The sequence below is a fragment of the Triticum dicoccoides genome, chromosome 4B (genome assembly GCF_002162155.2).
Source record: "Triticum dicoccoides isolate Atlit2015 ecotype Zavitan chromosome 4B, WEW_v2.0, whole genome shotgun sequence".
NCBI lineage: Eukaryota > Viridiplantae > Streptophyta > Magnoliopsida > Poales > Poaceae > Triticum > Triticum dicoccoides.
Genome location: NC_041387.1, coordinates 672,520,495 through 672,545,547, shown reverse-complemented (window position 1 = coordinate 672,545,547; position 25,053 = coordinate 672,520,495). Strand labels below are relative to the sequence as shown.

General features: G+C 42.6%; 1 protein-coding gene across 1 annotated transcript; it reads right to left on the bottom strand.

The window, feature by feature from the left end:
* Window positions 1–23,835: 23,835 nt before the first annotated feature.
* On the bottom strand, window positions 23,836–24,351 carry LOC119293056 (zinc finger protein KNUCKLES-like). Its single transcript, XM_037571652.1, has one exon. The coding sequence runs from the start codon at window positions 24,349–24,351 to the stop codon at window positions 23,836–23,838; it is 516 nt and encodes a 171-aa protein (XP_037427549.1).
* Window positions 24,352–25,053: the final 702 nt, after the last annotated feature.

Here is a 25,053-nt window from a genome sequence, read left to right as displayed (position 1 = left end):
GGTTGTGTGAGAGAGATACAAACCTAGAGAGATATAGTGTGTTGGGTTCGTGAGAGTTTTTTTGTGGGTGGGTGGGGGGGTCAATCAAAAAATGTAACATATGCAATGTGTGTGAAATAGAGTCCTGGATATATCATATATAGAGAGGGGGCGATCCACGAGAAGAGAGTGGAGGTATCATCTGCTTGAGGTGTCCATAGAATCGAAGAGAGGGATGATGTGTGTGTGTGTGCGCGCGATCGATAAAGAGTGCCATCAAATTTGTGTGTGCCCATGTCAAATATATAGAGTGCCTGGCCTACTGGAAGCTGAGAGGGGACATGTGCAGTTTGTCTTTGTGGCATGGATACCTCCCTACAGCGCTCGACTATCGGTGTGTGGTGGGGGAGAGGGAGGCCTAATTAGCTATAGGGGTACAATGGCTGGTATATGTGTGGAGGAGGAGAGAGGCCTATCTCATGTATTAAGGAGATTGATCTACCTCATGTATTAAGGGAGATCGATCAGCATCCATGTATATGTGTAGGAGAGGAATAAGATTGGGAGAGAGACAGAGCTAGAGTGTTGGAGGGGGTGGTAGTGGAGTTGCTTCTCACAAATGGTGGGATAGGCTTGCTAGACAAATGGAGGGCACACCCGCAATATCAATAAGAGAGGAGATGGCTGCTTGTCTGTGCACGTGCGTGTGAGAGACGGGTCAGGAGGCATGCACGAATGATGAGGGAGGACGATATGGCTGTGCTAAGAAGACGTAAATACATAGGAAGATCAATCACCCTTTGTTAGAGAAAGGAGAGACATAACTTGTGAGGTACGTCAATCGATGGGGGAGGGGATAGTTAAAGTCGATCTAGGTATATGTTGGCAGATCGATCGGTATACATGCACGTGTGTGTTAGAAGCAAATGAGGCACGTGGAGAAGGATAGAGAGAGAGAGGGATGCATCTAGGAGGTGGTACGAGAGGCATACTATATCGAGGGGGAAGGAGTGTGTGAGTATGAGATCGATGAAAAGAGTGGTAGGAGTGAGGCATGGACGGTGATAAGAGAAGATGGGAAGCTTGTGTTTGTGCTAAGCACACCTGGCTACAGAGGCATATCGATCGATGTGTGCTGTAAAGAAGGAGCTAGGGGGCCTACACACACCGTGGGTGAAAGACCTAATGTGAAAAGACGAATTTGCGCGATGGAGCTAGAGAATGCTGAGGGAGGGTGAGAGGGATGCGGGCATGTGCATGCACGAAAGAAAGTTAGTGCTAGCTACAAAGACAAGAGGATTGTGTGGGTGTAAAAGACGAATAGAGATCATACTTCACTATAAAAAGCGAATTCGGATATTTGCAGAATTTATCATAGTGTTTTAAACCGATGCATGTGTGAATATATATAACGATGATACACATGATGTAGTTATGAATATGTTATACTATAAAAAAAAGAGCTGTTGATGATGGTGTGCCTGCCATCCTGCAATATGGGCCATCCGATTTATATCTGGCGGATAGGAAGGAAACTATGGCAATTTTGAAAAAAGATACCCACACCCCTCTCCGTATCTGCAAATTAGGCCCCTTGATCATGTTGATCTTCTGTGGAATGCATGGGCATCTTGCTAGTACTACGTATAATATATAGAACATTGATTATAATTTGGGCTAATGTGTGGCTTTTGCAGCTCAGGTCTAAATACTTGTCATAATGTAGGGAGCGGGGCACTATACTTTGTGTGATAAACACGGTGTACGTATGGAACATGGTTTAGATTATGAATATATAGTTAGTACATCAAATGTACTATTATTTGGAATCAACATCAAGTGTATTCAAAAAATAGACATAGTTCATATCTATCTCTATAGTAATCATGTGGTGTGTTATTAAGGTAATACACGAATGATGGTTGAAGTTGGCAACAATCATGATTGTAGATTCTTATTGAAATAGAGAAACGAATTCAAATTTAGTTCGAATTGCAGCGGTAGTATAGACATTTGGAATGCTCTAAAATGTTGGTATGAGTAGGTTACATGCATTATACAGCAAGCGAAAAAAAATTAATTGGACATAACATGGATTCATACTCCCTCCTTCTAGGGCGTAATGAGTTTTTAAAGACCGCCTTTGACTATTGACAAGATTAATAGTACATGACATGCACAATGTGTGAAAATTATATCATTCAAAGAACCTTTCACAGACAAATTTAACGGTGTGCTTTGTGTAAGTTGCATGTCATATATTATTGCTCTAATATTTGGTCAGAGTTAGCATCGAAAAATGCATTAGGCCCTATATAGATGGAAGGAGGGAGTAGCTTTGAATAGCATTTGTATAGTAAAACGGGGCAAGACTCTCTCTTTGTGTGGTGTGAATAGTTTAAATTTTTTTCGTTTTCTTTTTGGTTGAGGGAAGTGCGAACTGATTTGGTACATACAAGTACAATATTACTACACGTTAGGCTTGTCCCTAAAATTCAACCCGCGCCTTGTTATATCCCGAAAATTCAGATATCGTGCTCCCAAAACTGGCGCCTTCACAACCCGCGCCTTGCTATCCCGAAATTACAACGCGCGTGAAAACTCCCTCCAGCTGCCAAATCCCGACACGTGAAATCCCCCTTCTAACCCTAAGCCGAAAGGGCCGCTAGTTCAAATCGGTGGGGGGTACTTTTGTAACACAACCTACATTTTGGACAAGTGCATCCCTTAGTCATGCTTCACCCCCTCCCATCGCCCGCTTTTCGCCATTCGAAATCCCATGCCGCCATAACCTCTCCGCTCTAGCCACGAAACCCCACCCTCCTCCGTCCACCACCTCACCGCTGCCCAGCCGGAGCCTCTTCCCCGACGACGTCGTCCACCGCAACAGCTCGATGTCCCTCATCCACCTCCCCGGATGAGGATCCGTCATCTATCTCGCCGTCCCGCCGGTTCAGGCACCCCGTCCTCCACCTCCAAGGAGCTGCTCCGACGATCGTCTCGTCTATCGCGGCTGCTCCATCCCCATAGCGTCGTGTTAACCTGCTCCACCGGAACCGCATCATCCTCACCGACTCCTCGAACGAAGCCGAGGCCTACTCGGCGCCACCAAAGAGGTTGTACACTCATCGCATCGCACCTTCTCCTTAACTCGACCTCCCGACGCTGACGGTGCTCCATCCCGCACCCCCATGGAGCGCCTACCTTGAAGCCGGCGCCGTGGGCGACATATCCACGGCGGCTCTTCCCCAGTGTGAGGCCCCTTCAGCGGCGGCGGCCATACCAGCCGGATCTGCTGCTGCTTCTCCGGCTCTCGCTCGCTCGCTCGCGCTGCTTCTGCTACTCTGGATCTCGCTCGATCGCTCGCTCGCCCAGCTGTTGCTGCTCCGGCTCTCGCTCGCTCGCTTGCGCTGCTGCTGTAGCTCTCCCCCTCGCTCGCCAGAGTTAAGGAAGAACCACCCGCAGCGGAGACGGGGGCTCGCCGGAGAGGTACCCCACTATCTATCTTAGGGTTCAGGGTGGGGGCGGAGGGCCACTACAAGAAATATGTCAGCTAGCGACCTTCTGTCAGTGACCCTGGAAGAATTGATCATAGATCTATGACCATTTGAGACCAATTGGTCAAAAGCTGTTCGGCGGGCTCCAAACCATAAACCGTTGCGACCATTTTGGTCAGAAAGGTTGTAATTTCCTTACACGAAATGGTCACAAAGCAAACAGTGCAGGTCCGCTGCCTTATTTCTAGTTGTTAACGACCAATATAGATGGTCATAGCCTTGTAGATTGTGGTGGGTTGTGATGACTAGGCGCCATCTCATCAGTTTTTCCTATGTGTCATGTCCATGTGTCAATTTTTGTCCTAGGTTGTGAAGCAACCTATATTTCTGTTATTCCAAAAATTCCCAAAAAATTCTCATAAATTGTTTGGATCATATCTTCATCAAATATGTCAAAAACCTTCCTTGCCTAGTTCAAAAATAACTCAACAATATTCATTTTCCTATCATGTTCAAAGTAGCACTTTGTGAAGGACGTACCACTTTGGCATGTCCAAATTGTATCCATTTTCTACAGAGCTTTCCTATGCCCAAATAACCATCCTCCACCAAATGCCAGCTCAATCCATTCATTATTTTGAGCCCAGCTTCAACATTCGTATTTATGTCCAGTGTCGGTACTTTGCAAAGCAAGTACCACCTAGGCTCCTCCTTTTGAGGTGAAAATTTGTGAAGACGGTCTTCTTAGTAACTGATCATCCTCAGCCAAAACTCACGCCCATTAGCCATGTGCATTTCCCGTACCACAAACCAAACACTTGGCTGCTTATTCATGTTTGAGCATCGATCGGTCTCCTCGTGAGAATCTTATGTTGTGATTTTCTTCCTAGCACCTACCTGGGGAGTGCCCAACCCACTAGACATGCCTAGGCCGCCCAGAACACATGGCAACGCCACGGTCATGCGGTGACCACGCGGCGGGCATGCGAGCTTACGCACTCTAGAGTTGGGGCCCTCGGCCACCGTCCAAACCTCGATGTCTCGCTATCAAACCATGTATTTTTGATTAAATAGATACTTATTTACCTAGAAATGATTTTTGGAGAAAATAAAGAGCAAACTATGAGGCGGCTGTAGTTCAAATTTGACCCGCTTCCAGTTGAATCGACGGGAATTTGCCTTTTTCACGAGAGGTGGATCAAAACTTTTTACACCCAACCATTTTGTCAATTTTGCATTATATATGGCCTAGTATTTTATAAAATTGATTAGGTCCAATTTTGCAACAAATATATGGTAGGTCCTTCACAAAAAAACTCATTTTGGGCACTCGGAAAAATGGAAAATAAATTTTTCGTGCAAAGAAAATGAAAAGTTCCTTAGGCAACATTGTTTGTCATTCCAAGATGCACCCTTGTGCATGATATGAGGTCATTTAAACAAACTATGCCATTAATGTGGCCATAAGATTGATCATTTGGCTTGATAGCAATGAATCTTCACGGATGATAGCTCATTTCTGAGAACACTTTTTTAAAAGAATTGCCATATTACAAGTTTATTATTTTTGCTGGGAACTTGGCCACAAATAATGACACAATGCGAAGGTTTTCCAATTTTTTGTTTTTTTTGAATTTTTTTATACCCGTTTCAAAATGCGGTCAAAACGGCGGGAATGACCATTCCTAGCTAGTGGTTGAATCTTAGAACTTTTTTGGTGTTTCTATGATTAAAAAGATACTTATGTACCTATAAATGATTTTTGGAAAAAATAAAGAGCAAACAATAAGGTAGCTGCAGTTCAAATTTGACCCGCTTCCTGCTGAATCGGCGGAAATTTGTCTTTTTCACCAGAGGTGGATCAAAACTTTTGAAACCGAACCATTTTGTCAATTGTGCATTAAATATGTCCTAGTATTTTTTAAATTGATTAGGTCCAATTTTGAAACAAATATATGGTAGGTCCTTCACAAAAAAAATTCATTTCGGGCACTCAAAAAATGGAAAATGAATTTTCCGTGCAAAGAAAATGGAAACTCCCTTAGGCAACATTGTTTGGAATTCCAAGATACACCTTTTTGCACAATATGAGATCATTTGAACAAACTATGCCATGAATGTGGCCATAAGATTGATCATTTGGCTCGAAAGCCATGAATCTTCATGCATGATGGCTCGTTTCTGAGAACACTTTTTTAAAATAACTATCGTAGTACAAGTTTATTATTTTTCCTGGTAACTTGGCCACATATAATGACACAATGCGAAGGTTTTCCAATTTTTTTATTTTTTTCTGAATTTTTTATGCCCATTTCAAAATGCGGTCAAAACGGCAGGAATGACCGTTCCTAGCTAGTGGTTGAATCTTGGAACTGTTTTGGTGTTTCTATGATTAAAAAGATACTTATGTACCTAGAAATGATTTTTGGAAAAAATAAAGCGCAAACAATAAGGTAGCTGCAGTTCAAATTTGACCCGCTTCCTACTAAATCGGCGGAAATTTGTCTTTTTCACCAGAGGTGGATCAAAACTTTTGAAACCCAGCCATTTTGTCAATTGTGCATTAAATATGTCCTAGTATTTTATAAAATTGATTAGGTCCAATTTTGAAACAAATATATGGTAGGTCCTTCAAAAAAAACTCATTTCGGGCACTCAAATAATGGAAAATGAATTTTCCGTGCAAAGAAAATGAAAACTCACTTAGGCAACATTGTTTGGAATTCCAAGATGCACCCTTTTGCACAATATGAGATCATCTGAACAAGCTATGCCATGAATGTGGCCATAAGATTGATCATTTGGCTTGAAAACCATGAATCTTCACGCATGATGGCTCGTTTTTGAGAACACTCTTTTAAAATAACTATCGTAGTACAAGTTTATTATTTTTCCTGGTAATTTGGCCACATATAATGACACAATGCGAAGGTTTTCCAATTTTTTGATTTTTTTTGAATTTTTTATGCCCGTTTCAAAATGCGGTCAAAACGGCAGGAATGACCATTCCTAGCTAGTGGTTGAATCTTGCAAAACTTTTGATATTTCTCTGTCTAAATAGATACATATGTACCTAGAAATGATTTTTGGAAAAAATAAAGACCAAACTATGAGGCAGCTCCAGTTCAAATTTAACCCGCTTCCAACTGAATCGGCAGAAATTTGTCTTTTTCACGAGAGGTGGATAAAAGCTTTTGACACCCTACCATTTGGTCAGTTGTGAATTAAATATGATCCAGTATTTTAGAAAATTGTTTTGGTCCAATTTGGCAACAATTATTTGATAGGTTCTTCACAAAAAACCCGCATTTTGGGCATTTGAAAAAAGGAAAATGAATTTTTCGTGCAAAGAAAATGAAAATTTCCTTAGTCAACATTGTTTGTCATTCAAGATACAAACTTGTGCACAATGTGAGACCATTTTTTTTATTTTTCATGTGTAAAAGTAGAAGAAAAACAAAAGAAAATACACAAATCACATATACTCTATTCCCATTGGTGGAGTTGGTTTGACACAGATTGATGATATGGCGCCCATCCATCCATCCATCATCCCACATCCATCCATCCATTTATCTATAGAGAACAAAAAAGAAAAAATAAAATGAAAAGGGAAAACCCCACAGACCCACCCACCCCGATCCCATCCCTCCCACACCCCCTCTCATCTCCCACCCACCCCCGATCCCATCCCTCCCAAACCCTAACCCGCACCTGCACTCCTCCTTCCTCGGCTCCTCACCGCCGCCACCTCCTCCCCGTCCCGCAGCGGCACCCACCGCGTCACCTGCCGGCTGCCCTCGCGGGTGGCTGCGTCCACGGCAATGACGGAGGCCGCGGTCGGTCGTCTCCCTATCCGCCTCTCTCCCTAATGCCAGACCCAATCCGCCACTGTCCTCTTCTCCAGTCGCACCGGCGACCTCCAACCTCATCACCGGCAGCCCCTCCCCTTTCCTCCTAGATCAACTCGAGTTGCTCATGTCGTGGCCCCTCCCTCCCTCCCACCTCGCTTCGCATCCCGATCCATCTTCGCCCGAGAGCGAAGAAGCTTCCGGGCTCCGTCCATTCCCCCACCTTTCTGCTGTAGATGAAGCTACAGCGGCGAGCGATGGCTCTGACCCAGATGTTCCGGCTCCTCTTCCCTGCCGCCGTCCTGGCTGGGCTCGCCTCCGCATCGCCGTCCCTGTTTGTGTCTGGTGCATGCTCCGGTTCTCCCAGTCCCAACTATTGTGTTGTACTAGTATTTTGCTTCTTGAAGCGGATTCTGATGGGTTCTTTCTCTTCTCTTGGTGCTTGAATAGATAGCGTATTCCAGGCCAGCACCGGATCGACATTGACGGGGAGGAGGAGCTTCCTGCAGACCAAGAGGGGTACGTGGTTTCACTTTCTTATTCTTATTACTAAGTTTAATCCTTCAGTCTCCATGGCGTGCAAGCATGGATGGAGGGACTTGGTCTGATTTTTGTGATGCTAGAGATAATTTGGTTGTAAGTGATGCCTTTTTTTAGTCTGAAGTGATGCTGTTGGATAGCACTCCTGTGTTACCTGACTTCGAAATAGGTAGACGGCAACTTGGATTTGACGGTGCAGGGCACGCACTGAAGATACTGAATTCACATGCTTGTTAACTGAATATAGCCTCTTGTTCTGCAACTTGCTTGACGAACTCACACTATTAGGATTGACAGGGCTGGTGTGGAGTTCCTGGGCTTAATAAAATAGAGTTCAACGGTGAACTACCAAAGGAAATTACATAGTATCATTCAGTACTACCTCAGTAGGAAACTTGGACATCAGATAGCTATTAGTAGGAAACTTGGATTCTGTATGTCCAGATAGCTATCATGCAAATGTGCACCCTTATTTCAAGCTTTAATGTTAGTTGTAGCGCTAACACATTTGGATTCTGTATGTCCAGATAACTTGGATTCTGTATGTCCAGGTAGCTATCATGCAAATGTTAGTTGTAGCTATTAGTAGGAAACTTGGATTTTGTATGTCCAGATAGCTATTAGTAGATGATCTGGTGTATATTTTGTGGTCTGGAAACAAAATTACTAAGCAAGGTGAAGCCCTGAGCTTGACTTCATCGTTGTGCTCTATGTATATTTATTTACTGCTATAACATGGATATATATTCAGCTTTAATGTTAGTTGTAGCGCTAACACATCCATAAGTGAAAAAAAGGGTTCGGACAGAACTATGCTTGCTAGTACTATCTCTCTAAAACATGTGCAATTTGAATCCCAACAATCCAACCTGGTAGGGGCAGATTTTGCCTTCTTAGAGTTGTACTGCGATTTAATTTAGTCCTACATGGTTTTAGATTTCTTTGTTAACTTGAGCAGGAAAACTAAGTAAGATGTGTATTTGACACATGGTATCGGCAAGGACAGAATGGCTTCTGATGTGTTGTGCTTATGTATTATGATTGCAGCTGCCGACCTCTTCCTGGGCTTCGCAACCAGCTTCCAGCAGGTCTACGCGCTGGCGCAATGCGACGTTTACTGCAGCAACTATGTCACCCAGGCCATGCAGTGCTTTGCGGTCGAGTGCGACGGCGCCCCCTCCAGACACGTCTACCTCGACAAGTGCTACATTACCTATAGATACTACCCCCACTATTTCATGAATGGTTCATTACAATAGTTCTTTCTGCAGTAATTTCAGTGTTTCATAGATTAAGATTACAGATGTATGTTCATGAATGATGAGTAGTTTCAGTTATATCCCAACTTGAAAGAAACCGGAATAGGCAGTAGTAGGACAATGAGTCATCCTGCACTAGTACTAGTACATGAACAAGTAGTATTATATGAGTCAGTGTTGATTTTGAAATTTGATGCTCTCTAATGATTGCTCACGTGCCCTCAGGAATCTGTTATTCCTTTTTCATCATCAGGATGACAACAAGTCTTCTTAGTGGGATCATACGGCACATTGATGTTGCTAAAAACAGTGTGATGTCGTTTCGCTTGTATGTCATACTCTCGCACCAAGTCTTGGTATATATATTATGCTGATCCCATGTTGAACCTAAGCTCAATTATTTTGGGAAATACTGAGACATCAGATGGCCTATCATCATCTTTACGTAGTTGTTAGTTGACTTATTGTTATGTATAAGTAGCTCATCTGGCGGCAGTACTATTGGTTATTATTTATAATAAGTCATACTAATCATGAAAAATATGCCACAGTAAACTTTGAAACAATACTGATAACAGTTTCACACAGTTGTGCCCCTTTATATTGCTTGCTCTCACTCAATAGGCACCATTTGTCCATTTCTGTTCCATATCTCTTACCCTAATGTTGAAAAAGTAATTAAGTCTTGAACTACTTGAATCATTGATGTGCTGTAAACCTATGCTCGGTTCTATATGCGAAGGTAGACACTATCTTTGCTGCTTGTGTCTTGAATAAATAAATAAAATTTTGTATTGATGATCTGAAATGTCACACAGGTGACCATTTGTGCTGTCGCCGCCGTCGTGCCGGTTGGAGGTGCTGCTGCTGCATCTGGCGGAGCTGCAGCTGCCACCCCAAAGGGCAACCTTCATCAAACACAACCCCATAACAGGGCCTCAAGGTTCTGTGCCCCATCGCCCCTCTTTCTAAATTACTGAAACGAAAATGGCTAGGCCTGATGTGCCTCTGGTATCTATTGCTCGATTTGTTATGATTTGATTCACCAAGAGTGATTCTTCTACAGTCTTGTAGTATGGTTAAATGGAACAACGAGGGATGTTTCTAATTTGGTTATTGCTAGAATAATTCATTGACTTGAGATATGCTGGGATGTTTTGCATGTCCTTACTAAAGAAGATAAGAATGGAATTTAATTGGATGGTCCCTTTCATCGTGCTTAATTATGTTCTGCTTGAGTTTACTGCCTTATTATGTTGTGCTTGAGTTGACACTATTTATGTCCAAACCTGGGTTTATACTCTTTGCTTGTCATCATCACTCATCGGTTGGGCTGTTTACTTAATGTATTTGTTGTCCGATTGCTCCATCATATTTCCTGATGTACTTCTACATATATATGTTGGTTGTAATCTACTTGAACGATCCTAGTACTTGATATTCCATTCTGTTCTTGTAGGTGAATGGAACTTGTGTTGTTGATAGAACACCGTTGATGACTTCTTCCTATGTTGAAGAGCATGTTCCATGGTATCCAAGAGTAGCTAGCTTTAGCTTGGCAGAGCGTTTTATTTTTCAATCGAAATATTTGTGATTGTGTGGATATGTACATGAAGTTTTAAGTTCCTGGGCATGCAATATTTGTAGGTTAACTGGTTGTTGTGATGTGAACGAGTGTATGGAGTTTCACATGTTTTGTTCTGTACAGAATATATTGTAATAAACCTATTTTGGTTGTTATTTGAAGATTTTTCATATTATTTTCTTCTTTCTGTTTGATATATACTGCTTAAAAAGCGATGTGGATCCATTGCCAGGAAAAATTTGACAATTGGGACCCATCTAAAAACTGGACCACAAAAAACCCTCGAAAATAAAAATGAAATGGACCGCAAAAGGCCATGCCTAGAAAATAAAAAGGCCAAATTGTTGGGCCAGGCCCAGGTAGCTAGAGAAAATACACAGTAAAAAGGCCAAATTGTTGGGCTAGGCCCATGTAGAAAACCAAATTGGACCGGGATGAATCTTGTGCCACATCAGCTTGCCACATTGGATGCCTACGTGGCCTGGGGAGGTTGCTAGTGACCAAACCGCCACAGTAGACGTATTTTGGTCATAAACGTCTACGACCATTCCAGAAGAAAGGTCGCTATAGTCAGTTTATGACTGCCAGCTTTTGACCTTATGTTTTTTGTCACAAAAAGGTCACAAATCAAAAACAGTGACCATTCAGTGACCAATAGTGCTGGTCACAAGTTGACATATTTCTTGTAGTGGGCCTAGAGGGCTGGCCGAGGCTGCGGTGGGGAGTTGTTTCAAGGCGGCGAGGCGGCGCTGGGGCCGGCGGTGAGGCCGGTGGTGGCTGGCGGCTCAGGGGGGTGCAGGTTGAAGATGAAGTACAGGCCCACCCTAAACTACATGTCAAGTGCCTCTCTGCTACCATTGCATTCAGTTTCGACAGTAACATTCAGATTCCACAGTAAATTTCATTTTCGACAGTTAAGTTCAGAGCCAACAGTTTTTACCTCATCTATTGTAGTTGGGTGGTTTTTGGTGATGTAAATTTTACATGAATTTTACATCATCTATTGGAGATGCTATTAGAATCCCACTTGAGATTGATGATGTCTGTCTTGTGCTGCTTCAGCCCGGACGTCTTACGGCTCACCGGAGCTGCTCCAACGACAGAATGATCCATCACAACAGAGCAGTGCCCTGGACGCTATCTACAGATTCCTCAGATCTTCCTCCACACCTCCGACAGCCACCTCTGCCTCAACTGCTTCAGCGACCAACCCAATGATCCTGAGGTCTACACAGCTACGGCAAAGAGGTTGTACACTTGTTGCATCACTGATTACTATACATTCATGTCGATCCATTAGGGCTATTTTGGTTCAACGGAAAAACATAGCAATAGGGAATTTTCCAATGGCACTCTACTATTCAATTATTCATGCATTTTGTTGAAAGGAATGAAGCAAAACATTCACCTGGACCTACTTTTCAAAATCCTATGCATGAAAACAAGACCAAGTGCATTAGTGGCAGAATAATATTCTAACTTGAGTCAGGTTCAAATTAATGTTCAAACTTGAGTTCTAAATTAGTTGTGGGGCACATATCGAGGCAGCAATGAATAGTCTGTCTGTCTAATATCTGGTTCACCTAGGGTATGCCTATGTTGTTCATCTTGGGTGGGAAACAAATAGTAAAGCAATCATCATCTGTCTTTTTATTAAATTAAAGCAATCATTAGCCTGCTGTCATTATTTTTGGATCCATCCACTTGTTTTTACCATCACTCTAAATTTCTGCATGCTCTCCTTACATAATCTCACCATATTTTTTTCGTATGCATGTCAGATATTGCACACAGTCATGCTGAACATGTAGAGAAAAAGAGAAGAGTTTTGCACGGCAATACAATGTCATGCAGACATCACTCCATGGTGGGTTCAAAGGCAAACCCTCCCCACCCCTCTCCAGATTGTAATCCAGAGGAAAATATCTGTTCTGAGGCGGATTCAAACGTCGCTGACCACTCCTATTTACCCCCCAAGATGTTTGCTCTACCTTGGCATGATGATGTTAGTCATATCATGCATATGTTGCCTTGCAGTGCCTACTTTTGACATCATATATGTCATCTGCTTAGTTTAGACATGTTCTGTAATGCCACCTGTTTAGTTTCTATATCATATATGGGAATTATGCAGTCTCATGTCTTTTAGCCAGCCATAATATATGTGAAATGTGCAATGCCATCCTGTTTAACCAGGCATCATATATTTGAATGATATCTTGCCCATCTTTTTCTTCATTACATTTCCATTTGTCGACAATGTTTGTACATTAAACTACTCATCCTGTGGATCAGCCATTTGGGTGGGAGATGGAAAAATCTGGAGTGAAAACAAGGCCTTCAGAGCAGACAGTGCTACCTGTCGAAGCAGATCTCTTGTTGGGTCCCGATAGCTCCTCAGAGATGGATTCAGAGACAGATGACCAGTCCTATTCCCCCACCGAGGTGTATGCTCTAACTTGGCACGGTTATACTGCTCATATCATGCATATGGTGTCTTGCATTGCATAGTTTAGACATCATATACACAATATTCAACATCATGTTCTTAGTTCAGACATCATATCAAATGCCCTCTGTTTATCATATAAATCACATATGTGAATTAAATGATGCGATCATGATTACATAGATAACATGTAGGTGAATTATGTCATGCGATCCTGTTTTGTTATTCATCATAACTTTGAATTATGTTATGCTATGCTATCAAGTTTAGATAGACATCATATATGTGAAATTATGTCATGCTATCCGTTTTAGTTAAACAATATACATGTCAACTATTTCATGCCCTCTTTTTTCCACACTATCTATTGCATCTATCTCTCATACAATGTCTGTACATTCAACTATGTTTCCTGTTTATCAGCCATTTGAATTGGAGCGGGTGATGCCAGTATCTAGTGGACTAAAACACGGTCTTCAAATAAAACAGTGCTACCTCTTGGTGGAGATAGCACCCCGGTTGTACATGCACAAGAACCGGCCCTACCACACATAACCCAAACTCCCGCAGATTGTACCCCTACTGCGATGGACAGAGAACCAGCTTCATCCAATCTAACCCCAACCCCAGCCGATATTAACCCAGTTCCTGTTGACACAGCACCATCTCGACCATAGAGCTCCCAAACAAGAGCACTTAGTAACGCAGCTCCAGTGCCCAAAGGGCCAATACTATCACGGCGAACCCCAACTCCACCAGTTAGTACGCCTATTCCTGTGGAGGAAGCACAACCAGCTAGTCGTAGTTTAGCATCTATCGCATTTGATGTTGTTAAATCTTATGTGCGCATCTTCCCATCTTGGAAATATTATACTGGATATGAAGGAAAATGCTAGTTGCAGGTGTTTGTCCAGGAGTTATGTGTAAGTAATGTTATTCATGGCAATTACTTTGCTTCGTCCCATACATCCTACTTCCATGATGGTTATAATACAGCAAATTTTCCCATTTTTCTCTATAGAGAAGGACCGATTTGGAAACTCAGGATGAGGTAACCTGTGCTAATACCTCTTTTATCTTCAAGAATGCTTGGTGACAGTATCGAAATTACCTGAAGAAAACGTACTTCACCGGCAAAGAAACTCATCAAATTCCCTTAACTTCTCCTGAGACACACTTACTGGACAATGACTGGGAACGCCTTGTTCTGTACTGGTCCCGAACCAAGAATGTGGTAAGGTCTATGAGCCATTTTCTATTTTTTAAGTATTATATTCTTGCGTCTTACTGTACTCTGTTCAAGTAGAACAAGTGCCTAAACCTGAAGAACAACTGTTCTAATTTAAGATTCAATTGATATCATAGTTCAAAAAAGCCCTAGGCGTTAATTGTGCGTTTTGCCACCACCTTGTGCTTTACTAACCAAAGTGCATGATTATGTGCAGTTATGCATAGATTAAGCATAGTTATGCGCAATGCGTTTTGCCAACGCCTAGAGCCTAGGCGCGCTTTAGCGCTCGCTTAGGCGCGCCTTTTTTAACTATGATTGCTTTGCTCTTGTATCACTGTATTTACTCATACAAACTTATTTTTAAATTGAAGTATCCAAACGAAACTCCAATGGCACAACAGGTATGTTCACGCATGTTTCTTTAACAGGTTTGCTCTTATCAATAGCTCTGTTGATTTCAATTTCAATTGTGTATACAGTTGACTTGCATATCATGCACATTACTAGCATCACAACAGAGCCAATAGTGTTTTCATACATGTAGACCCGTGGTACCCATCTGAAATCTTGTTGTGCCGTGTAGTTTCCCACGCTTTGTATTCTTTCATTGTTGCTTTGTCTTGAACTGATATGATTTGAAGTGTGTCTCTATTTTGATTTGGCAAGACAATGTAGTGACCATAGGACATATATATATGTTTGTTTGATGCTTGTATTATGTACTAGTACTTGGCAATAGAAGACTTGGTAGTTTAATCCTGTCCACCTTACTAATGAACTGGTTCACCGAAATGAGTTTCATATACTAGTACATGCTAAACTTGTTATGTGTCTGCTTGTTTATTCTTTTAGAATGCTGACAGAATATTGGGGAAGAGTGCCTTATTAAGCAATGGTAAAGGAAGTAATGCAGATAAGGTTCAGGATAGTGACACATCCTTGTTGGTCTCCAACAAAGCTGATAAAACAGCTAAGGAAGACTATCTTGAAGACCGAGACAACCCCAAAGTCCTGTCTTGGTTTAGTGTTCGAGTTACTGGCCACTACCGCTTGCACAAGCTATTCAAACTCACTGCCTAAATCAGTTCGGTTTCTTGAGTCTCAACTACAAGCTGAAAGACATCGATCAGTTGTGCTGCGACAAGAAGCGGAAGGACTGCGAAAGTCCCTGGAGCATTTAGATGCATACTTTCTGGTGCAATAGCAAACGTTGGAGGATTTTAGCGCCAAACAGAACAAAGCTAATAAGCTTGCTAAGCTTATTGCCAGCATGGTGGATACCCAGAATAACGTTTCTTGAGCTCTTCTGAAGTTGTTTCAGTTATGCTCTTGTTTTGCTGCCGCGTTTATTTGCACTGGTAGCCAATTTTGACGGCCAGTGTATGTAATATGCTGCTTTGTTCCCTATATTTGCACTGGTGGCGAACTTTGATTCCCAGTGGATGTAATATGTGTAATAGCGGTAATAGGCTAGCGTTTATTGCTTGATTATTTATTTCCTTATTGTCTTGTTTAGTTGTTTGCTTGTAGTCACTGCAGTTCTTTTTCTAGGTTTTTCTAGTGGCCACAATAGCCTATTTTTGGTAACTAGGCCAAAATAATCATGGCAACAAACAGACTGTTGTAACCATGGGCCTCCTGCAGGCCGTATGTTCCATGGGCCTTCTTCTGGCCGTAGGATCCATTGGCCTTCTATACGGACCGTAGGATCCATTGGCCTTTTATACGGGCCTTCTACGGGCCTTAGGATTCATGGGCTTTCTATGGGCCGTAGGGTCCATGGGCCTTCTACGAGCCGTAGGGTCCATGGGCCTTCTACGGGCCGTGTGATCCACTGGCCTTTTACGGGTCATACAATCCATGGGCCTCATACGGGCCGTAGAATCCATGGGCCTTCTATGGGGCGTATCGTCATTCCGCCAATCATGGGTCGTACTGTTCATGGACCATAACGGGCCGTTAATAGGCCGTATTTGATAAGTCTATGAAAACAGCCCAACGGGATTTTTTTTTGACATGAAAACGGCCCAACGTATTAACGGTCCACAAACGGGCTGACTGCAATGACGGGCTGAATTTGGTCCACAAGCAGAAAATGACAGTAACGGGCCGTATGTAACCGAATGTTGCAAATGAGCCCAAGAACCAATGGGCCCTGAGAAGGAAGATAACTTGGCCTGGAAACGGCCCAACGGAATAACGGGGCGTTAATGGGTATAAAGTGATACACTGTTCACTACGGGCCAGTTTCACAACGGGTCGTTAATGGGCCAAGAGTTACAAAGGGCCTCATATGGGCCGAAAGAAGTCATGGGCCGGAAGTTAAAACGGGCTGGAATCATATTGGACGGCCCAGATGACGCTACTGGGCCTAATTCGAAGAGGTCGTAACGGGCCATGTGTTAGCGGGCTGTAAATGGGCTATATGCGAACATGCCGTTAACAGGCTTTCCATGGGCCGGCCCGCCACCTTTTGACCAAGTCAAACGGGCCAGCCTTTTCACAGGAATAGGCCTCTATTGGGCCATGCCACGTGTCGACGTATCATAGGCGCCTTCGGTCCAATGAGCGGATGACATCTGTCCCAACGGTGAGCCGACACGTGTTTCCTCCAGCCAATGATGATTTTACACGTGGAAAATCCCAATTGGTCGGGGCTGTTAACGGGTTATCAGATCCAAATACGAACCTGATAGCTTAATGGCGTTCCGTTACGGTGGATGCCACGTGTTGGTCACCCTTGACGAAAGCATTTCTGTGACGTGCGATTTATCGTCATGGAAGTGGACACTTCCGTGATGATAATTTTGGTAATGTCATGGAACACTTCTACGACAACACGGGTATGACTATCTTGATTCTGTCATAAAATCGTCATGGATGTACATGCATGACAGAAAACGCAACCTATTGTGACAAATACGTATCATCATGGAAGTGTATTTTTTGTAGTGATAGCATAATTATTACGGTGGGTGAACAAATTACTGCCGAGCAATTGATAGAAAAGCGCACAGTTATGAGATTATCTAGGCATGATCATGTATATAGACATCACGTCCGTGACAAGTAGATCGAAACGATTCTGCATCTACTACTATTACTCCACACATCGACCGACTCCTGCCTGCATCTAGAGTATTAAGTTCATAAGAACAGAGTAACGCATTAAGCAAGATGACATGATGTAGAGGGATAAACTCATGCAATATGATATAAACCCCATCTTTTTATCCTCGATGGCAACAACACAATACGTGACTTGCTGCCCCTGCTGTCACTGGGAAAGGACACCGCAAGATTGAACCCAAAGCTAAGCACTTCTCCCATTGCAAGAAAGATCAATCTAGTAGGCCAAACCAAACTGATAATTCGAAGAGACATGCAAAGATAACTTAATCACACATAAAAGAATTTAGAGGAGATTCAAATATTTCTCATAGATAAACTTGATCATAAACCCACAATTCATCGGATCTCGACAAACACACCGCAAAAAGAGCTACACCATATAGATCTCCAAGAAGAGGAAGGAGAACTTTGTATTGAGAATCAAAGAGAGAGAAGAAGCCATCTAGCTAATAACTATGGACCCGAAGGTCTGTGGTAAACTACTCACAACTCATCGGAGAGGCCTTGGAGATGATGTAGCGGCCCTCCGTGATTGATTCCCCCTCCGGTGGAGCACCGGCGATGGCTCCAAGATGGGATCTCGCGGATACAGAAGGTTACGGCAGTGGAAATAGTTTTTCGTGGTCGCTTCTGATGTTTTTGGGGTACATGGGTATATGTAGGAGGAAGAAGTAGGTCGATAGACGCTCGAGGGGCCCACAAGGGTGGGGGCATGCCCACCTGTAGGGGGCGTGCCGGGAACCCTCGTGGCCGCCTCGCTTGTTTCTTGACTTCCACTCCGAGTCCTCTGGATCACGTTTGTTCGAAAAAGATCGCTCCCGAAGGTTTCATTCCGTTTGGAATCCGTTTGATATTCCTTTTCTTCGAAACACTGAAATAGTAAAAAAAACAGCAATTTGGGCTGGGCCTCCGGTTAGTAGGTTAGTCCCAAAAATGATATAAAAGTGTAAAGTAAAGCCCATAAACATCCAAAACGGGTAATATAATAGCATGGAACAATCAAAAATTATAGATACGTTGGAGATGTATCATTGGTCATGTCGATGGCTTCTATTTTCCCCACCCACAGGGGAAGAAACCTGGAGAAATAGGGCCCCCTCCTCCCCACCTCGAGGAAAAAAGGTTCCCTGATTAGTTTTTGCCTCGTAGATGGCAATGGAACGTCCCATAAAATAGAATTGGTTTTTAGGGCAAAATACTTGTGGTACTTATAGGACCAGCCCCCCTCAAGCGGGCTCTTTCCCCTTGTTCACTTCGCACATGAAAACGACTTCTTGAATTTTTGATATCTTTTTAGCTCTAGAAAACTTTTTTCTTTGTTGATACATGTTTTGGTGATTTTACGTAGCTTTTGTCAACCCCCCCTCTTCCGGTACACGTAAATTGCGAGGAAAGAGGCACCAGTTTGATGTGATAATGTGAAAAACAAGGATACTTGTGCGCAATTTGCATTAAGAAATAATGATGCAAAATGGATGTGTCAGCTCCCTCAAGTTTAGAGTTCGTCTCCCCCAGAGTCAATACCAACCTTAGTAAATATGACCACAAGTTTATGAAGTGATGTTGATAATAAAGAATACATAAATGACAACATCGCTATTACTTTCATGATGAAACATTGTAAGCATCAACTCTTTTCCTCTAGAACTTCTTATGAGGAGCCGATGATACCCTTTACATGCAAAAGTTCGGCAATTAAATGTTAACTGTTCATTCCAAACCATGTTTTCAGCCACAACAATTTCATTATTCTCATTCTTCTAGAAGGGTCTATGTCAGAGATTTTGTTTAGCAAACTTCTCATGCTCAACTATCTCTTAGTCTTTGATGATTCCATAGCTCTCATAAGAATTTGTTTAGAACAACTCACTTCAACCGCACACAAGGAAGATTGCTTTTTAGCAAATGCTTAGCTTCTTACTTTGGTAACTCAAGGACAATGTTAATTTACCATCATGTAGGTTAGCAAGGACTTTCATGTGGTTTTTGGTTGGATGTTAATTTTCCTTTATGACAGTTCTCGTTTTCTTTATTGATTTTTCATATATTAAGGCACCATCACAAGTTCATGGAAAACATCAATATTTATTTCACAAGATCTCTATCATAGTTAGATGGTTGCTTTGATTGGTCAACTAATGCTAATTTACTCAGATGAGCTTACTCAACGAGACACACAGGTATAGTGGACACTTATTTGAATGATTGGGTTTAAGTGTAAATCTTTGTTAAACATGTCTTTATTGCTTTAGACTCATCATAAGTGTTACATCACTTAATTAAGATAATGATTGGTCGCTTTCATCTCCAAAAATCATCTCTTTTACCATCTTCATGCTTGAGGACGAGCATGGATTAAAGCTTGTGGATGCTGATAGACATCCAATGTATCTATAATTTTTGTATGATTCGTGCTACATTCATTTCTATTTCCTGGACTTTTGGCATACTTTTCATTCATTTCTACTTGACTAATATAATAGTCCAGTACCCAGTGTCGGTTCCTATTTTTGGTTTCTTTAGTGTTTCGGGAACGTCAGAGAAAAACAAACAGACAAATGGGTTCTGAGACTTTCATGCCGCGAGAGGGCCAAACCTTACCTCATAGTGGGGCCCATAGGGTGTAGGAGCCCCCTATAGGCGCCCACCATACAAGGGCGCATGTGGAGTGTGTGCACCCTAGGGTGCCTCCAGTGCCCAACGGCCTATATATTTGCAAAACCCTCATAAATAACTATCGAGCACTTTTTCCGCCGCCGCTACAGTGCCTTTCCGAGGCGATATTTGTTTGCAAGCCTAATTCGGATCTCTGTCGGAGGGGGTATCCATCTTGATCATCACCAACCTCCATTCTTGCTCCCCAAGATGAGTTTTGAGCAGTCCACTCATTGGACTACAAGTTCATGTCAGTAGCAAAAATTTGAATATCTTCATCTTGAGGTATTTAGATGTTCAATACAATAGTCATCTGACCAGTCCTACATGATTATGGTTAGTATGGTGTATTTGCAGCACTGATGTTGATCATGTGATGAATTATTCCTTTATGTTCCGATTTATGCATGTCATCTTGCTTGATCTATATATGTATATTTTTCTTTGTTTGGTTGTCTACTATTAGCAAGTTTAGATCAATAACCAATAATGAGGCAAGTGAGCATTAGTTGGGTTCAACCTTACAAGTAATCTACCACATTGACATCAAGTGGAAAAGGCTTGTACTGAAATGTTGCCACTAAGGGTTAGAGTTTATTATAGGTTTCATTGGAATCCCATAAACACAACAGTATGTAATCTTTCTATAGGCAATTACTCTGTTTATACTTAATGTTCAGATGGTGCAGAAAAATATCGATCAATGGACGGGCTATTTAGCTATAAGATGCAGAGGATATCTCGGTTTAATAGTATTTACCTTTGTATAATCAAAATATTAATAAGTCTGGCCTAATAAGCTGAAATATTTCATTATGCAATTTTCACATGATTAAATCATTTACCGCACTTTTATGCTTTGAAGAGTTACACTTGGTGAACCTATGAACTCCGTTGTTTTTAGCATATAAACCAACTTCCAACAACATTTACACATTGTTTCATGGTCAGTTTTGTTCCACTCCAAAAAGACAAAAATATTACCCACACATTATCTTTTAATTGCCTTCTGTAAGTAGCAATACTAGCAAGGATTTACAACATTTGTTAGAATTCTGGGGGACCCAAGTGAATTTATTTGTGTTGCAGGGTACATAACTGTTGCAGGGATACTGATGTCTCCATGGATGGATAGCTTGGATTCTCACTGAGGGAATACTACCTGCTACAAACTGCTTCACTTGAGAGCCCAGCACATTGCCCTCTGGCAAGCAAGCAGGAAGAAACATATTTCATTCATGGTACCATATTGTGATAGACCCCTACCCTAGCTAGACTAGGGATCTAGCTAGCAACAATACTACACAAGAGCACAAATGTGTATGTATACAGAGCTCTGCCGATGGATAGGCAAGCAACTCATATATACGACTTGGTGATACCAAGTTAGGCCACCAGCCGGTGCCGGCATTTCTGCCCTCGACGACACCTGTAGGCACGGAGGTTAATCCCATATACAGTTGCTCAGAATCTGATTATCACAAGTCTTATGAACCAAAATGGAAGAAATACTAATTCACTAGATTTGTTATTGATGTATTTTTATGATTGTCCATTTTGTATGTCATAAATCTTGTCATAACATAACAAAGGACACATTAAAATAAAGTGAGTACGGAAATGCAATGAGGTCAAATGCACTAAACTCCCTAACCATCCTAAAATTTGCACAATTATATATAAAGACAAGGGTGTAAAAAATGTGGGGTTAGTTGACCCACAACTAACACAAAGAATCATCATTATTGTCGAGTCTTCCCCCGTTTGTCAATTTCAAAATAAATCAAAAGTTGTCTTGGCCAAACAAATGTTCTTCGTCAACCGGGAAGCTCTCATGACAAGACTGTGTAAGCAAGACCTGTACTTCCGGGAGGAACGGGTTGAGTGGATCGCATGGAGGAGAGAGATTGGAGCACCGACTTGGAGAGAAAGAGAGGGACCGAGATCTTTAATGGGCATAAATGAAATGTAAACTATATGTACAAAAAACTCAAACACACTTTGTAAAAAACATATTTAAGTTCGTGAGTATATATTTAGGTCATATGCAAAAAATGTTCTGAAAATTCAAACATCTTTGTATAAAAAAATTTAAAGTAGCTTGAATGTAAAAGGTTTTTGAATTTTAGAGTAGTGTAAATAAAGTATAAAAATATGAACTTGGCATGTTGTAGTGGTATGGCCTCTAAATGGTGTGGTTACAACTTCATCTAGTTATGATAACACTTATTATTGATTTTTTTTTTATAGTTATTTACTAGATATTATTGTTTCTTATATGTTTTATAGAAAGTGAATCTGGTCAACAAAAAGAAAATTTATTCCATCTAACATAAATATTTATTCTACAAATTTATAAATAAGATTAAACTAATTTTGACTTCTAGATTAAATGCTCTTGATTTTTAATGATGTAAATTTTACTAGTGGCATGCTCTAAATTGGCCCACCACTAGTATTTTGGGCCAGAATAGCCAAAATCAAAATTACTAGTGGCGGGTGCGATATTGTGCCCGCCACTGGTAGTTTGCTAAAATTGCTAATCCTGTCAGGTGGTAAGTGGCCAGATTGCTGGTGGCGGGTGCAAATACATGCCCAGCACTGGTAAGCTTCCAGTTATCAACAGTTTTTCAACAGCATGCATATAACTGTCTCGCAACCTATCTTACTGATGCCAAACTTGATCCTATCCGGGAACCAAAGGTGCCCTAGCACATCGAAATCTTCGGCTCGCTATTCCAACTGGACAGGCTCAACACTAGGATCAATCTGCGGAAGAAAACTATTCTAGACACTAAAATTAGCCTGAGGTGCAACAACAGAATTGAAGATCATGACCACTTGATCCTTCAGTGCCCCCGGTAGCCTTTTGGAAAGGTCTCAACTTCACACCGAGCTTCAGACCTGTTGAAAGTTCATGGGAATCCACCATGTCGGCTGGTCTTCCCATTACCATCTGCCCCTTCATCATGTTGTTGCTTCTCCGGAAAATATTTGAGGGTGGTGCTGAGGGGGTCATAGCTATATCGAGGAATGCAATCTGGAATCTCAACTTTGGTCCAACCCGCTTAGGCCTAATGAACTCAAGGAACATGCCAGTCTGTGGCATGCTTTCTTGTCTTCACGGATCTCGTGAACTCCAACTCTTAATTTTTGAAATATATTGAGGTTGGGGAGCAGTGGCGGGTGACAACACAAAAATACCGTCGGCTGAAATGCACTATACTCTCTGAACTATCCTACATTTTTGCACAATTATTATATAGATAACGGTGTGATACAAAAACTGTAGGGTCAGCTACCACACATCACACACCTAATTAACACATAGGATCCCCACACGTGGGGAGTATCCCTGGTGACAATTTCAAAGTGAAAAACTAAAAACAACTAAGCTTGGCTGAAAAGTTGTTCGTGGCCAACCTCGCAAAAGTCGTGGCAAGACTGGGGGTGTAAATGTAACCACCACAGCATGTACTTAGTTTTGTAAATTGTTTTTGCACATAAATTTTGATTCACCAAGGAAAAATTGGTTCTGGCTAGCCGTAGCTTTCTAAAAGAAGAAAGAGCTTTTAGTTCATATCAGTGCATGGGAATTTGCCTCAAATGAGAAATAATCACCTGTGAGATAAGAATGGCACCAACAAGCAGACCACGCTAGAGGCGTAGTTCGAGGTCGAGGTCCAGCGGCTTGCCAGCGCCGCTTGGGACGGAGGCCCTTGACAAGCTGAGAGTGCCCACCTCGCCGTCGCGGCTGGGGAACCAGTGGAGGTGAAGCGCGTTCTCGGGCAAGCGTAGAACGACGGGCCTGTGGGGCGCCGCCGTGGCACCGCCGTGCGAAGCGATGGACGTGCAATGCATAGACCGGCCGGTGCCAGAGTCCCACCGCCGCCCCGTGGACGCGGCGCCTCCGATTGGGCCGTCGTGGTAGGGGTTTCTGGAGCCGGCGGCGCGTTCACTGCGGTGCGCGTTCTGATGGCCGCCGAGCGCCTGCGGCTTGAGGAACGTCTTGTTGCAGAAGAGGCACTCGAACAGCCGCACTGTCTTGCCGTTCACGTCTGCCGTGGGTAACGCCTCGTCCCGGTTTTGGTCGCCCAGCTCCAGCGCCAACGATAGCGGCACGTCGGCTGCCGCCGCCAGCACATGGAACCACGGCGGCGTGGCCTTCTCCATGGAGCACGCCAGAACAGAAGATGGCTATTAAGAAGTTGAGGGGCGGCGCTTCTCTGTAACTAGAAATGGAGGAGGACGAGTGGGAAATAAAGGGGATTCAGTTGAACTTAGAATGAGAGGGCTATGGGTGGGGTATAAATCCAGGTCCAGGTGACAGAAATCAGGGAGGTGGTGCAGTACAAATATATTGAGTTTATTCCTAAAAACAAAAACAAAAAAAAATCATCCAGAGTTTATTAAACTTGTACAGACTGATGAGTGTAAACCGGTCCCCGAGGCAACTTGCATCATCTACAGTGTAGGCATAGCCAAGTATGTCTGGACCACTCAAAAGGAAGGCACCCCGATTTTTCAGGTGAGATGTGCGTGTGGAGCGTAGCGTTGAGGGACCGTGGTCACGTGGTTTGGTGCGATTTCACAGGATTTCTAATTGGTTTTCATGTTGGCATTCTTCGCAGGTCTGATTCTTTTGAGGCTCCATCACATATAATTGGTTCCCATGTTGGATGTCTTCGCCGTCACGGAGAGAGACGACAAAACTATATAATTTTTCGTCCTGGTGCTGGTGGGGACGCTTGCTTTAGCCGTACGAGTATGCCCCCTCTGTCACACCCAGCCGCTGTTTATCCACTATCAGGTATCCTTTTGGAAATGGCGATTCTTTTGTCACAATGATCACTCTTTTTTGTCACAATGATCACT

What these genes read in the sequence shown, in the direction of transcription:
- LOC119293056 (XM_037571652.1), bottom strand. Translation starts at nt 24,351, where the DNA reads ATGGAGAAGGCCACGCCGCCGTGGTTCCATGTGCTGGCGGCGGCAGCC.